Genomic DNA, 16,868 nt, shown 5'->3' on the forward strand with positions numbered 1-16,868 from the left:
TAAAGACGGATTGAGAACAGAACTCTGCTAAAATGTCCACGTCTCTTTCACATCCCACCACATTCAAACCAGACTTCATGGTGTTTCATTCTGATTTTATGTAATGGAACAAAAAGCAGCACATGCATTTGAACTGAAAGAGAATAACAAATAATCTGAAAAGTGCATTTGCATTCAATCTCTTTACTTTGAGACCCATAAATAAAAACATCTTGCAACTGATAAAACAGCTCACTCTCAGCCTGGAGCTTGAGCTGGAGAGCGTCAGTAAATAGTTTCTAATTTTTGACTGAGATCATGAAGTGGATTTTCCTCCATTCATATCAAACACTGACTAATGAATAGGCCTGTCACAATAAAATTGTTGGACAATAAATTGTCCCAGAAGTCACGATAAATGACAATATCGTTTCTTTGAGAATACGTTCAACTAACATAATGGTAATGGCATAATAATGCAAGTATACCCTCTCAAAGATCAATAAGCTTTAATTTCTAACAAACATTAAACGCAGGAACTGGAAGACACTTTAAATAGGAAAAATAAGTAAACAAATAAAATGAATATCATAGGCTCTAAACTGTCCTGCAACAAAGCAGCTAGTTGAGACCAATGAATCAGACTGAAGCCTTTTGTTATCCCGTCTTTGTCTTTGGTTGAAAGAGAGAGAGAGAGACATGAGAAACAAACAATCATGCAAATAGAAATTACCAAGCTTGTTCTAATTTATCATGCGACTAATTGATTTATTATGACAGGCTTAGTCATGAACAGATGAATACTTTTGCAAGGCACTGCAGCTCATTCTTCGGTTTAAATTGCCTTCCTATCCAGCCTCTGATCTACCAACCTGCCACTCTTGTCCCCCATCTGCAGGTGATACTGGGGGGCGTCTGAGGTGACGGATTTGGGTGGGCCGTCGCCCCACTTGAGCCTGAGGGTCTGGTGGCTGAAGGCGGTGCACTCCAGCCGGGGAGGCTGTGGCGGCAGAGGCTTCGTCTTGAGCTTAAAGGTGTGACTGAAGGGCCCCGTTCCCAGGCTATTCTGGGCTTGGATTCTGATCCTGAGGGAGAAAAAGCAGAGAGGAGAACATCAAAAGGCAGCCGCGGGCGAGCTTTGTCTGGCTCAGAGCCTTCGTGTTTGTCTGCAAAGTTTTTACACTTGGATATTTCACAGCTTTAAAATGGTTTATCCGCTTTTCAATAAAAACTCCGGCTTCATGAGAGTTTGGTATGAATAGAGATCGAGACGGTGCTGAATCCTGCAACAGTAGTTGAAGGGGTTAAAAAAAAAACAGCAGATGTGTGATGGACATTTCCCTAGGGCCATGTACACATTTCATATCAGACGATATCAATAATTACTGATTAATTTTTTGTTTTAAATATCCAACATTCCACCAAACTGGTTATCTTTCTTCTTTCATAACCAATTTCCTCTTAAGCTGTTGTATCCCTTTTATCCTTTCCTTCCACTTTGTCCCTTCATATTTTTATTTTTAAGCAGCCTGGTGGCGAAGTATTAAACTAACCCCACATACTGAGGCATATTGTGTGTATTCTGTACACTATTTGCAGACACTTGAGATTTTATAGTCAACAACTGCATTACTAAAGGTAGCATGATTCGTCCCGTTTTTTTATCTCGGTACAAAGCCCTTCATGCTGCACTAACATGCTTGTTTTGCATGGTGTGTTTCTGCTCTGGTGAGAATCAGCTGATCCTGAAATCTGAAACTTTTCCACCGCAGTGCCAACCTGTAGCTGGTGTCGGGCTGCAGATGCTGGATGATGTATTTGGTTACTGGTCCGACAACGACAGGCTGCCTCTCTCCAAGGTCGATCAGGTAGGACGTGATCTCGGAGCCGTGATCGCACGGAGGGTCCCAGGAAACCCCCAGGCAGGTCGATGGGGAATAGACCACCTGCGGGCGGGATTCCGCTTCATCCTCTTCCTCTTCTTCGTCCTCATCTGCTGAAGACTCAAACCTCTGCAGCTCAGACTCCTTCAGTATGTAGATGTTACTGACAGCTGCTGGTACGGAGCAGGGGGTCTGGCAAAGCACGGCCTCGCTGAAGGGCCCCACACCGGCTACGTTTACAGCCTGCAAAACAAGAGCGGACAGTTTTTGTAATCTCTCAGGGAAACATAAGTGGAACGCAGGTTTGACCACTAGGTGGAGCTGTAATGTAAACAAAACAACAAGCATATTTAATAATTAACAATAGCAGCATAGCTAGAAGAGACTAGAACAAATAAAATACAGCTTAGAGAGGATTTTAAATGAGAAATGTACTGATGTCTGGAATTAGAAATACAAAAAGGAATCTTAAGAAAAGGAAAACTATTTTGTTAGTTATACTCTTATGACTTTGAAAATATGCAAAACAAAGCAGTAGTGCATCCCGGGGGCCATTTGTTGCCCCCGGACTGAATTTATGCAGCCCACGGTTGCACTTTGCAAATTTTTTCCCCCTTACACAGGTGGTTGATGCAGATGGAGAGTTTTTATCTTTAATCAGGGCAATTACATTATTATTACACAAAATTATTGTTATTCTATTTTGAGGACCATCTCTATATTGGTGGACTCAGATCTTAATTCATCAAATCTGTCAAAATTATTTTCAATAAAAGTGACCTAACTCCAGTTTTTATTACTCAGAATTGAAAAGGCCATGTTCTATTATCTGAAGTCGAGGACTTTCAAAATTCACAAAGTGGGTCCCTTTATTTTAATGAGGGAAAAACTTTTTCATGTTTTGGATCTACAATAATTTACACATCCCTTTCCAACACACAATTGGAGTACTTGTTTAATTAAAGTAGTGCAACTTGGTTTATTACTGAGTACATAAAAAAAACAACAACAAAAAACAACAGTATTTTCTTTTTTCCTTTATTGTTTTTGCCCGGCAGTCGTTTGGACTTAATTTTGGCCCAAGTGGCAACAAGTTCGGACAAAACACTGAAATGCACGCAATATATTTCCACTTAAAAGAAAAAATAAATAATGCATACCAGCCCACTCAAAACTGAAATGCTTGTTCAGAGGTGGTTCAAGTCTGGTATAAAGTTTGATTTTATTGTTTGAATGCTTTTTTTCCCCCCTCCTACCAAAGTTTTAACAATGCTAGTCATAAAACAGATTAGTTCTTTTATGCACTGAGCTACAAGGGCATGATTATGTTCTTTAAAACAATAATTTACATTCAGTAAAAAAAACGAGAATATTTAACCATATTTAGAAATAAAAACCTGAAGAGTCCATCAAAGCTCACCTGCACGCGGCAGAAGTAGTTAGTTGCTGGCAGCAGCCCCTTCATTTCATGACTGAGTCCCGGTCCGCTGTAACACACCTGCATGCTGCCTTCTGCTGCTCCCCACTCAAGACGGAACTCCGTCACTGGAGCGCCGTTGCAAGGAGGGGACTGGAAGTCAAACGACAGTGACGATGAGCGCCGATTACACACTGCAGCTAAGTGGAATTTGTCTATTGTGTTCTCCGAATGATGGATATGACGTTTCTAGCAAATTGGAATCATTTTATGTGACCGACCAACACAAAGTCGAGATTCGTAAACCGCCTTTTGCTGCCATTTCAGTTGGGACTCTTTTCGGGTGGTTCTCTACTATGGATGTGAAATGCCAGACGAGATGTCGATTATTTAGACATCTTGTCATTTGCATCAAAATTGATGCTGACGCCTTTGCACTCGCCCAAGTTGCTACACAAATGCACATTCAGCGCAGCCTTTTGATCTCAACTTGAAAGAACCTGGTTTCTCTAAAAAAACATGTTGGTGGAAATCTATATGGCACTGAGTATTTTTCTCAGTATCGAGTTTGAAATGTTATTATTGTGACAACCTATCTCTACTGACTTTCAACACCTAGAAGCTTCTACCCTTTCTCCATTTGTCAGATTGGGTCAAGAACATCTGTCAACATCTATTCCACAGATTCTCCCTTTTATTTAAAATTAACCGTCCCAACACACTAACATGCTTTGATCCATACGTTTAGGTTTGCTCTCTTGCTGGAAGGTTAACTTCACACAACAGCAGCATTTTACTGAGATTGAATTACATACAGATGGACTCAGCTGAGAAAAAAAATCTAGTAACTTCTGAAGGCAATTAGTTACACTGAAATTGAGCGAATAAAGCTTAATAGCCAATGTAAGCTATGTTCTTAAATTTTTATTTGCAAAAAAAAACAAAAAAAAAAAACAGTTTTTTCTCCAAATCACAAAGAATTTTGGGCATGCCCCCGACCTCAAACTTGGACTGCAAGCACAGTTTATTGAAGCAGACGGACATTTTCTTACTTATTAGGGATTTTTATTTTTATTTATTTATTTTTTTACATTTCAGAAAAATTTTAGATGCAAAAAATAGATTCACCATTATAAACAAAATTCATTCATCTGAATTTTGGAATTACTAATACCACAATTACTGATTTGCATTTACTCAAAAGCAAATATTGCAGTTCAAACAACCCAAAACCTTTTTAAGCTGTGGAATTATCTTATATAATGCAATCATGCACCAGTGATTTACTGGTCAGTTTTCTATAAAAATCTGAATTGAGATAAAACAAAAAAGGAACAAAAAGTTAAAAATGTCACACAAAAAGTATAAACATTTGTGGCACCGGGTGCTTTCAGCTTAACAATCTTGACCCGCTCACATAAAACCCTGAAAACCCCCCCAAAACTAATGAATATTGTGACGGGTAGGAATACTTTCAGCAAGGGCAACACTCACCTCCCAGCTCACAATGACACAACTGGGTGATTTGCATGTGGTCGCAGGCGCCTTGCACTGCTCCGGGGCTCCAGGACCTGTTGTGACCTCGCAGCGCTCAGAGAGAGGCCCAAACTGTTTTGTGAAAGAGCAACAAGAACAATTTAGCCGGTATTTCCTGTAAAGAACAGGTTGTTATTGGTGTGTCTTTCTCACCCCAGCCTTGTTTGCCGCTTTCAGCCGGAAGCTGTAGGTCTTGCCGGGAAGCAACCCTCCCACAGAACAATCCAGCTCCGAGCCCTGATAAACCTCCCTGCTGTCCTCAGACTGCGGTCCGCTGATTTCAACGCTGTAGTAGGACACTGGGCTTCCTCCGTCTACTTGCGGGGGACCTGAGTGGTTTTGGTGAAGGTTAATAAAATGGAGATGATAAGCAAATGTTACCATGCAAGAACGGCAAAGTAAAAGACTTTAAAGCAGGTCAGCAGGCGAACATTTGCATCAACCGACGCTAGAAAGTCATCCCACACACAGCTAAGTTTGAGAGGAATGACTCACCCCAGCGCAGTTGCACCTCCCTGGCTTTGGGCTTGCCCACCAGCCGAGGGGGAAGGCATGGCCCTGGGGGCACCGCAGGAGTCTGGACCTGCAGGGTTTCTGACAGCTTGCAAGAGAATAAAACACACCAATTAGGAAGCAGGGAAATAACAAAGCTGACAATCTCACACCATCCTCTCACTCTCCCCGACAAAAGACAGTGGAAACAATTGTCATTTCCCAAAGCTTATCAGGCTCCAGCAGAGTAGAGAGGAGACAAATCTGAGTGCATTGTTTAGGCATAGTTTTGAATGGGTGGTTAGATTATCAGACAAACAAAAACAGAGACCCAACTTTTTAGTGACGAAGCGAAACATGCGACTGCTGTTCCACCAGAAAACATCTCACCTATCTACCAAGGAAATGTGTGCACAGACAAAATGGTTGATAGAGAAAATTAATGAAGATAGGACGAACTGAGCTGATGAGAAAAAAGCCTCCTCTGACACATCCAGGGAGGGTTAGATGATTAGCAGGACATGTTGTACTTAAACACAAGAAAGCATGACCTAATCTCCGACCAAACGAGTTTGACTTTATGACAATTTCCAATTAAAGGAATCAGACGCACTGGCTGCCAGAGCTAATAATTAGTTTCCCTATCAGCCAAGAAATGTATCAATGCTAAAAACAAACAAGAGGAAAATTTACATGTCTGGAGAAGAATAAACAATTTGATAATTAAGCCTGTATGACAGTCTCATTAAAAACACTCTTGGTGTTCTTTCAAAAAAACAACAACAAAAAAAACAGGTGTTTTTTTTTCTTTTTTTTTTTCCATCTTTTCTCTGCAGTCCAATTAAATTTGAAGTGATTGAACCTCTTGAAATGTTTTGTGCGCAAATAAGCACGTGGAGCTTTGTGCAGTGACTCACCGGGCTCTGCCCCCCCTCGCTGATGCAGTAAAGCCGCGCCTGGTAGCAGCAGCCGGGCTTCAGACCGTCACACACGTGTTCCAGGGCGGGTCCCGAATACACCAGTCCCCATAACAAACCTAAAATCAGACCCATTTTAGTTCATTCCAAACTGATTAACTTCAATTACAGCAAAATGTAGTTTTGAGACGAGAAATGTAACCAACCACTTAAACCCTCAGACAGCTCCACGACATACTTCGTCACCTCGGCTCCACCGTTGTCTTTAGGGGGCTCTGAATAAAGAGACAAAACATCAGGATTATTAGATATAAGCTCTTATTTCTGATTATTCTAAGTTTATGTTCGCAAACTGGTAAGGGTGTGCACTTTTGTCACAAATGTCAATGCGTTTTTAAGATGATTTGTTGTGATAGAACACAAAGTAGAGCATAATTATAGAAAGAAAAACTGTTTTCAAAGGAGTGAAAAAATTGTGCCATTTGTTGCAGTTACATCTCCAGCAGCTTCTGAAAATGGAGATTTTTGCCCATTTGAGTCAGTTATGATCAAGCACTACATATATTCCTCTGTCTGTAGACTGAAACAAGAACAATCCTGTGTCAAAACAGCCTGAGCCAATTTTTTGCAGCTTTGACAGCTTTACATTTTGCTCCCAAAAGAAGAAGAAAAAAAAAAAAAAAAAAAAATATATATATATATATATATATATCTTTATAAGCAAGAACAACTTTTTTAAGCAAACACAGTATGGCTTCTAAACTCAAACAATTTTCTGGAACACAAAGAATTGAGACATTTTCAGAGCCACAGATGTGTTTTTCAATTTGGAGGAAAAAAAAAAAATTTAGTCACACAGATCGAGCACAGCCCTGGAAGATGAGTTCGTCCAGTGACGTGCATGAAGGATTCTTGCTGATGTCTGGACAGAAAAAAAAAGAACTGATGTCATCCACTGTACAGACTAGCTTGGATGTCATCTGTCTCATCTATTGTTGGGCAGCGCTCCAGGACAAAAGTGAATCTGTAAACCGGACCTGCCAGGTTGTCGGCTAGAAGAAAGTATGGGAGGATTTTGGAAGAGAAAAGCTTGGAGGAAATCTCACCCCAGGCCATTTTGAAGCTGTCGGGTTGGACTCTTCCTCGGATGGCAGGCCTGCAGGGACAGCTGGGTCTGTCTGGCTTTGTGATAAATTCCACAACCTGACTGGGGTTACTCTTCCCTTCTGAGTTGTACGCTGCCACCTTGTTAAAGTTCACAAATAGAGGCAGTGAGAAGACAGTCTGACATAATACTGGCAACAGGTTACCTAAGCAAGAGCAGAAGGGCATCTCAAACTACATCTTCAAGATGTTCATTTCAGAAATTCGGTCCAAAAAGTGAAAATTGTATATTATACAAATTCATTAAGCATTGAAGTTTAATATTTCAATCATTTAGCCGGAAATTCAGTTTCTCGGAACAAAGGACCACAAATTGAGGATGTTTCTTTTTTTTTAAACAATAAATGTTGGCTCAACTAAAGGTTTGTGTAATGTACGGTATATCCACTCAATAATTAGAGCAATTTTGTGTAAATTACTGCAGAGTAAGAAGTTCAGGTTGCTTTAAATTGTCTACAATTTTCAGTTTGGTGTCCAATCTTCCTTTAGAGAAAACCACATATGCTAAGTTTACACTGCAGGCAAATGTGACCCAAATCCACGTTTTTTTTGCGTCTGTATGTGTTCCATTAGGGCTGTTGTAAACGAATATTTTAGTAATCGAGTAATCTATCGATTATTCTTACGATTAATCGAGTAATCGGATAAAAAAAAAATATAAAATGAAATATTGGTAAATCTGGCATAATACCGGTGTTACTATCAGATATCAATATCAGTCCAATTTTCCATATTTGAGCATCCCTAACAGTTGCTTTTTGTAGTTTAGAAAACTAACCTGTAACAATAATAGCTCACTTTCTAAGTTAACCAGAAGAAAAGTTATAGAAAAATCTGAAATTATATTGAATTTAATAACAAAGAGGCAGGCTCACAAATATGCTTATAAAAAAATGTCTACAATCCAGCTTTTAGTTTATGTATTCATCTTCAGTGAATAGATTAATTAAACTCACCTTGCCACCTAACCTGTCACGCTTTGGGTTTGAAAATACGGGAAATGCCGCCTGGAGTGGGAGCAGAGGGCGAATGAACAACGTAAGATGGGGTGGAGGGGAGGAAATAGACCAGCGGACTGACGAACCGTTAGACCGGGGGACGAACACGGGGGGAAGCAATACGGGATATTTACGACACCTTCACTGGTCACACTCAGAAACTCATCTACCAGCCATGTACGATGCGCTCCGCCACCCGTTTCTTCAGACCGGGATATGAAATGTATTGTGCGGTTCGTCGGTAAAGCTACATTTACACGGTAAGCATCAGCTACTCAGCCGCCCGCCCTGTTCAGGCTATCCGCTCACCTCAGCGCTCTTCCCGCCGTTCGCTTTCAACCAGCAGCCCCGGAGGAGAAATGCTGCCGTACTCCAGGCATTCCCCCAGTCATTTTAAGGATGCTTATTGGTTCCCCAAAAACGATAAAAAGTCGGGCATTATCATCAATCAATAAAATCCCCACGGGCCAATCTTGAAGATTGGACTTTATGCCGCTGAGACTTAGCTTTTGTCAACAACTCAGAGGCGGAAGTGAGAGCTCCGCGCAACGCAAATGAAGTCCCGGCCGGAACACGGTGCGCTAAATAATAAAACATAAATTAACGAAGCTTCGAGGCAGGTAAATTTTCCTCGAGGAATTTTAGTAATCGAGGTACTCGAATCATTCGAGGAATCGTTTCAGCCCTATGTTCCATATCTGACTTTTTTGTGGCAGTATGAACAGACCAGTTCCAACCTTTTCACCCCTCCGAACTCCCCACCCCCCAAAAATAATATTCTTATTTGAGCTACTTCTGTACTAATTTGGATACATGATTAGATGACATGACTTCCTGAATGGGGAAACTTCCCACTGGACCTCAAATGACTGGGTATGTGTGTCTCTTAACTCTTTATTCAAATCCTGGAGCTTAATTGACTTTCCGTCTGAAAAGAATACTTTGGATTCATGAATAATAATCCAATCTTTTTTTTTTTCCTTAGCCCATGAAGGACACATCTGATATCTCCAGAGAAGCTAAACACACAAAAGTTGCACTTGCAGAGCTCCAGAGGCACTGACTCCAACCAAAGGCCACACTTGTCAATATCTGCCAGCCTTTGAATATACTTTGATTCAAAAACCTTCTTAAGGCTGCAGTTATTCATGTTACTTTTGCACCCTTTTTCACATTTTTCCTTCCATTCAACTTTCTATTAATATGCTTGGATACAGCTCTGTGAACAGCCAGCTTATTTAATAATACAGTTTTATGTTTTATCCCGTTTGAGGAGGGTGTTAAAAACTGTCTGTATGGTAAATTAAAAATCTGCGGTTTTCCCATGACACTGAAGGCTATAAAATGGCTATTATCTAGTATTTTGTATTAAATGTGAATGTAAACTTTACTGGTCTTGTTTAATAATGTAGTAAAAAAATATGCTTTTTGGTCTCTATTGGCTATAAATGCTAATCATCAAAATTAACTTTGTATAATGAGCATGTATAAGAGTTTCACGCTTAGAACAAATTTAAATAATTTCTTATTGAGCCACCTGTAAGTCATCAGATACAGCAATGCACATTTATGATATCTGCAATTACAGCATTAAGAGAAAATATGCACACTACAACTTAAGTCTACAGAAACCCTAAAACCAAACACTGCAACCACACAATGAGCAAATGCAGCTTCAAACTGCAGAAATAGAGAAATCTTCATCTTGCTGAACGCAGATCTTTCACAGACTGAAGCAAGACAAACAGCTTCGCCCTACATTGTGTATTTTGGTAATTGCAATGAGAAACAGAGGGATTCTATCATTCAGACATGTGATAGTGTGTTTTGCCGATAAAACACTTTTCCATCAGCATCATTCTTCCCAAACGCGTTGCACCGTTTCCTCTGGCTTACTGCATAAACCTTGCAATTTGTTTTATGGTCCACACCTTCATTTTATTTCACGTCCTAGAGGCAAATAATGGAAAAAAAGTGCAGCTGTTGTCGGCATTTGCAGCAGGAAAATAACCATTATTAGGGAAGGATGGCAAACAACTGAACAGAATGTAATGGGAAAATATAAAGGATGGTGGTGCAAGACAGGTTGCAGAAAATGGTAGAAAATTTACAAAGATTGGAAAAAGGAAAAGAAAAAAGAAAAAATACAGTTCCTCTCAACTTGGCAAGATTACTGCCAGCCAAAGGGCCACATATTGGTCAAACGCTTTGCTCAACTAGCTTCTCACTGGGGCCCTGCATGCGATCAACACTGGATCAAGCCTGTTGATGCTTTCAGCTGCCCGCTGCTCTGCTGGCAGAATCCTGTAAACGGATGAGTCATATGGCAAACGTGGGGCTCTGCAGCACCACGGCCACCACCCCACCCCTCCCTCCCTTCTGAAAGCTCGCCCAATTCTCTCACACACACACACACACACACCCACACACACACACACACACACACACACACACTCCGCTTCCTAAATTAAACCAGATAACCCGTTCTGACTTAACACCTTGCAGAGCTCGCTTACCCGAAACTTGTACTTGGTGCTCCTGCGGAGATTCCTCACGGTGTGGGAGAGTTCGTCACCGTCATAGCTTGGCTGGAAGCCATATCCCTGGGACAGAGATGAACGGGGGGAAAAACAAAACCACCAGCTGAGCAATGACTTACTCAACAATCACTGAAGCGCAGAAAAATAGGGGATCTGAGGGGGGAACAGCAACAGAGGTAAAGGGAGCTGCAGAGTTTTTGACAGCTAAACCTGCAGGTAGCATCTGAAGCTGACATGAACTACAAAGAGGTGTGTAAACCAATATGTATTTTTTCATTCTAAGATGGTTGATATGGGGAAGGAAAAAAAAAGGATCTGAAAGAATTTTCCACTACAATGGACAGCTAAAGTCTTCACACCAGTTAAAAAGCCAAGTTTTTGTGATGTAAACCAACTTTTTTCAGCTTTGATGTGACATATAACCTCTACAACTCAGTTGAAATAAAAACAAATATCATTTAGGGAGAAGAAATAAACAAATGAATGTAATGACGTTGGCTTTGTATAATTCTCTGTTCAAAATAAATCAACACATACCGAGTAATGCAAAAGGGAGTCAGTACATACTTATAGTAAAGTTTTTCATGATGTTGTTTTAAATTGCAACTTTACTCTGCAGCGATAGTCCAAATACTGTGTGTAATACTGCATATTTTAGTACTGATCCAATACCAATAATGATATTTTTTTATTTTAGTGTAACATATCAAACTTCTGCTCTTTAAGCATTTTTGCGGTTTTTCCTTTCATTTATTTTGTTCAAACCTAGGACAGAATTTAGACAATGTTTATAAGTATCTACAAAATACTTAACATATTTGTGTGAACAAAAAAATAAAATTTGAGAGCAAATCAAATTTATGGTGAGATGAGACACTGCAAAAAATAAAATAAAATAAAATTTCAAGATGGAATCTAAAACTAAGGTATCAATCTAAGCACACTAGTATCAGTCCGTAAAGGTCAGATGAAACCAATGTCGATCTTTTGGTCCAAATAGCATCATAGCCACCCAGGTGTTAAAAGCGTTATGATTTGGGGCTGCATTTTATCAGCTAGAACTGGGTTTTCAGTCAGGCTGTAGGGAATTAAGAACAGAATAGCTTTCTTTGCAGGCACAAAACGTAAAAACAAAAAAGGAATGAACTGAAGATGCCACCTAACAACCCCTAACAGAGAGTAGATCAAATGAAAAACGAGGTATTAAACCAAGAGATATACCGAGCCTTCTTCCTCCATCTCCAGAATATAGTAGATGTCATCCTCCTTGGGTGAGCTGCTGGGCCTTTGCCACTTCATAGTAAGAAAGGTCACTCCTGCCAGCTCCAGTTCTGGAGGGAAGGGTGGCAATGGCACACTGCATGAGGTGAACAGGTCCACCACTTCACTGAACTCGCTGGGGAGGACAGAGAGAGACACACGACAGGAGAGGATGGGACAAAGAGACGGAGTGAGAGACGCACATCAACACATGGATGAGGACAGTTATAGAGAAGGTGACATAAAAATGGACAACATGTGGGAAATATTCCAGAATGGAGAGCACAATGAAAAATGGCTCCTGTTACTTTAATGTTTTCACATTTTGTCATGTTACTACCACACAGTCACCGTTACAGCTTACAGTCATTTGTAATGGATCAAGAGTAATTACCGAATGTAGTTTACATCTCTGCTCAGCCAGAAGATAGTGGAAGTTGATGTGAAGACATATGGAGCTAACTACAAGTCAAATGTAGTTCAGGTTTTCACACCTGAACCAGAAATGCAGCATTTGTTAAATTTTCAGCTGATGCGGTTTTCTTTCACACTGCACTGTGTCAAACGATCCGAATCCTTTGAAAAACATGTTCGCCTCCTCACCTGTGGAGCCGCTGCACCAAAAACCACCAAACGAAACTAAATGTAAACGTCTTCACAAAATGTAAACAAAAATGAAGTGGTGTCAGATTTTAACAGTTGTAGGAGTTTTCTTTTGTTTTTGGCAAAAAACCACAAGGCCTGCTAGTGCCAGACTCATATGTTTGTTTTGGTTTTATTTACCCAGAATACCCTGCGCTTTTAGAGCAGTCTCCGGTCCTATTGGCATTCATAGATTAATTTGAACCGTGGCAGAGTTTGCTTCGACCAAACTGAGACCTACATTTTTTTTGCTCTTTTGGCCCACATAAGAGTTCGATTGTGCATTCACACCTCCCCGAACAAACTAGACTTTCTAGGCAAACAAACTAGGGTTTGATTGAAGCAGACTAAACACGGCTAGGGATAAACGCGTCCTAAGAGACTGCAAAACACATGCCGAAGTAGCTTATCTCTGTAATTGCAGCAAAAGTTGGAAACTGTGTATACTTTCCCTTCAGCTTCACGGTTGTGTGCTATTTTGAGTTGTTTTATCAGATAAGATCCAATTAAAAGACGTTAAGGTTTGTGGCAGTAACATACAAAATGTGAAAAGCGTAATGCTAAGCGGTCCTTCAGTCTGCTCACCTTACACCCATGTCATTTTTTGCAGCAAGGCGGAAGGAGTATCTAGAAGCTGGTGTAAGCTTGGTCACGCGATACTGCTTCTGAGGTCCGTAGTAGCACTGTTCGAATGTGCCTGTGCCCTTTCCCTTTAGAAAACACACTGCTTAATTCACCAGCCACTTTACACCAAAGCTTCACACATAAAAAGTGTAAAAGGTGTACAATTATGAGAAACAAGTTACCTCATCCCACTGGAGAATATAATTTTTAATTTTAGAACCATTGTCACATGGAGCCTGTAGAGGAAACACACATGATTCATCATGCATTAGGAAACAGGCTATGTACATTTCTAATTATGTGTCGGCATCATTTCTTTGAACACAAGTGAAACGTTTACCTTCCACGCGAGTACAAGTGTGTTTTTGGTCCCACTGGCCTTCTTGGGAGGGCTGGGAGGGTCTGGCTCACAGCTTAACGTGGTGAAGCTCACCGACTCTGAAGGGCTTCCCAGTAAACAGTTACACGCTGCCTGGACCCTGAGGGGCAACAACGTGTTTACACACACAGTTCCACTGTAAAATGACAAATTAAAGCAAGCAAGGGGTTGTACTAACCTGACATGATAGTCTGTTGCTGGTCGAAGATTTTCCAAAGTAGCACTTAGCTCATGCACACTGTTTAAAAAGAAAATAAAAACAGTGTTTTTGAGTTTTAAAGCAAATTCTGGTTGTAAAACTGTTGGAATTCCAGAGCTCTCTATGGTCTCCTGGTGACTGGACTCACCTGTTAACGTTCTGGTATTTCCCATCTTTGCCATTAATAGAGAAGGCCACCTCGTAGCTTAGGTCTTCTGGGAGGCTGGTGTCATCCTCCACAGTGTTATTTTCACCCTCCGGTCTGGTGGGTGCGCTCCAACTGACCACTGCTCCTCTGGCCTGGATGTCTGACACCTTGGATATGAAAGTTTAATGAGTCTCACATAATGTCAGAACAGTTCCTTGTTAACCTAGTCATAGCCATCCTGAACCTTCACATTTGGTCATTTTTAACTGCAGTCCTCAATATATTTCATTGTAAAGTGTAGGAAATATAAACATACACACATATTTATATATATATATATATATATATATATATATATATATATATATATATATATATATATATATATGATTTCCCTACTTCCTTTTAAAAATAAGATCCATAAAGTTGAACAAATCCTTGTCTTGCATGGTGTATCTCTGCCAGCTTTACACATTTAGAGCTGCAGCTCATGCAGACTGGACAGTGTCTGTGAAAATTTATTTTCAAATCTTGCCAAAAATTTTCAATTCCATTTTTTTAATTAAGGCCTAAGTCATTCTAATATTTCAATATGCCTTAAGCAAAGGTATGTTTAATTTTATGTTTAGTAGGCTTGTTGTTAGCTGGAAACATCCCAATCTCCAGGCTTTTGTAGTTTTTTTTCCAGGTTTTCTTCTGGGATTTTCATGTATTCAGCTCCCTAGATTCATCAAATGGTTTGAGAACCTCGATTTTTAAAATCCCTCGTCTGCCTCGAAGCTTTGTTAAATTATGTTTTACTATTTATCATATTGTGTTCTGGCAAAATGACTGTGTGCTGTACAATGCTTTCACTTCTGCCAATGAGCTGTTGACGAATGCTAAGTGCTATTAGCAGCTCTGGAGGGAAGAACTACCAAGAAGAGACAGAGTGTCAAAAATGTGATAATTTTAAGCTAAATAGAAATTATAACAACTCAGTGTGTGTACTGCAAAACACAATTAGTGTTTCACAATAGCATGTTCTTGATGTCCTGAAACACCTCAGCAGGAAACATCCACCAACCACATTGACCTCATTTGTGGTGACATTTTTGTCTCTTGCAAAAAAGTAATTTAATAGAACCTGGCATGCTATGCATGTATAAGGAAATAAATACATTCTGGCTAAGGTTACATGTATTTTCTAATCAAGAAGAGTAATGACATGAAATAAAACAACAAATGAAAATACCTATTTTATATTTTTTTTAAATTCCCATGCTTCAAACTTGAGACTGACTCATGTTTGAATCATATTGCATTTTAAGAAATTTCTTATTAAAAATAGAACTGAATTGGGTTTTTATTTAACCAGCATTTTCTACTTGATATATTTATTTTACTAGCTTCAGTTGCTGCTACAGAACAGGGCCCTTTTTAGTTGGATTACTCATTAATCGTCAAAATGATCGATAGATTACTCGACTACAACAGATCTGCTAGATTCCGTATCAACACTGACTAGCTTTTCTGTCTCTGCTGAAGAGCAGCATCTCCACAGCGTGATGGTGCCAACACCAGGTTTGACTCTAGAGACGGTGAGTTCAAGGTGATGTACATTGATACGTTCCCTTCAGATAAAACATTTTGCACATAAGGAAACAACTCCTATTTAGATGTTAACTGTAAATAGGAGTGTTATTTTGATTCAGCAAACAATAACAATAACAACAATAACAGCAACAACAGCAATAAATAATAATAATAATATCCTGTTCTAAATTTTTCAAAATATTCACAACAATCCCATTTCCTGTGGAGGGAAAGAATCAAAGTACGCCAGCTAATGCAGAGCAGCGTAAAGATTTTTTTTAGCTGCAGGGATGTGCTGCTGTGCAACCCTGTGATTTTTCATTCTGTTTGGAGGTTTAAAATAGCCTGAGCTCGACTGCAGGGGGGATTCATATGTGGAAGAACTCAATCAGGTCAAGTCTGTAACTCCAACCGGCAGCCCTGGGCCTCACCTTAAGTCCTCTGCTTCCCACAGTTCAGTTCAGTGGCCTTTGACCACCAATTTTAAACAGTTGGAAAATAAGAACATCCACTTTCTACTTGCAGTATATTTTGTCTGTGTTGCCTGAACCAGGTTAATCTAACAAACTAACAAAAAAAATGTAAAGCCTTGGTGACAATTAGTGAACATTTTTATAGTTTAAAGAACACACGTTACAAAAAAATGAATCTTTCAAGTCAATAAGCAAAACCTCATGATGGATATTAGGAGAGGCAATAAAATACTTTTTTTTTTATAATTAAAGGCAGTAAAAATAAGGTAACAGTGAATACCAACCATTGGTTTACTGATGTTGCTCAGAAGTGCAAGCAGGGCCTGAGCCTCTTTGTCGAGCTCTGGAAAGACAAGATGATGCAAGATGGTGAAGTTTGATCGAAAGAATCAGAGTAAATGAAATAAAAACCAAAAACAAACTAAAGTAACAAAAATGATCCGTTTTTAATTTGACAAATATTGCAGGTTTTTTGTGTTTATTCTTTTAAATGTTGACTGACGCTTGAAAATACAATGATTTAAAAGCTATCTGGTCATGTTAACAGTTTTTGTCAAGTAGTTCAAGTCAAACAGAAAGTAAAAACGACCTTGTTTGTCCATATTTTTCTGTTAAATTCTATATTTTCACAGCTCAAAATCC

The 16,868-nt window shown here is 39.7% G+C and overlaps 1 protein-coding gene across 3 annotated transcripts in view; it reads right to left on the bottom strand.

Annotated features, from left to right (window-relative positions):
• Positions 1–16,868, bottom strand: part of fndc3a (fibronectin type III domain containing 3A) — a 58,683-nt gene that overhangs the window by 5,324 nt on the left and 36,491 nt on the right. For all 3 annotated transcript variants that reach the window (XM_014981144.2, XM_014981136.2, XM_014981131.2), the window contains 17 exons: positions 16,511–16,569; positions 14,179–14,345; positions 14,010–14,069; positions 13,793–13,931; positions 13,635–13,688; positions 13,414–13,538; positions 12,148–12,322; positions 10,903–10,989; positions 7,331–7,469; positions 6,431–6,499; positions 6,225–6,343; positions 5,311–5,416; positions 4,969–5,144; positions 4,774–4,887; positions 3,283–3,432; positions 1,759–2,105; positions 852–1,064 (listed from right to left, as the gene is read on the bottom strand). In XM_014981144.2, coding sequence (XP_014836630.2) covers positions 852–1,064; positions 1,759–2,105; positions 3,283–3,432; positions 4,774–4,887; positions 4,969–5,144; positions 5,311–5,416; positions 6,225–6,343; positions 6,431–6,499; positions 7,331–7,469; positions 10,903–10,989; positions 12,148–12,322; positions 13,414–13,538; positions 13,635–13,688; positions 13,793–13,931; positions 14,010–14,069; positions 14,179–14,345; positions 16,511–16,569 — 2,299 coding nt within the window. The remainder of the gene's footprint in view (positions 1–851; positions 1,065–1,758; positions 2,106–3,282; positions 3,433–4,773; positions 4,888–4,968; positions 5,145–5,310; positions 5,417–6,224; positions 6,344–6,430; positions 6,500–7,330; positions 7,470–10,902; positions 10,990–12,147; positions 12,323–13,413; positions 13,539–13,634; positions 13,689–13,792; positions 13,932–14,009; positions 14,070–14,178; positions 14,346–16,510; positions 16,570–16,868) is intronic.

Source organism: Poecilia mexicana, unplaced genomic scaffold (assembly GCF_051168715.1).
Source record: "Poecilia mexicana isolate PSO_F unplaced genomic scaffold, ASM5116871v1 scaffold_13, whole genome shotgun sequence".
Classification (NCBI taxonomy): domain Eukaryota; kingdom Metazoa; phylum Chordata; class Actinopteri; order Cyprinodontiformes; family Poeciliidae; genus Poecilia; species Poecilia mexicana.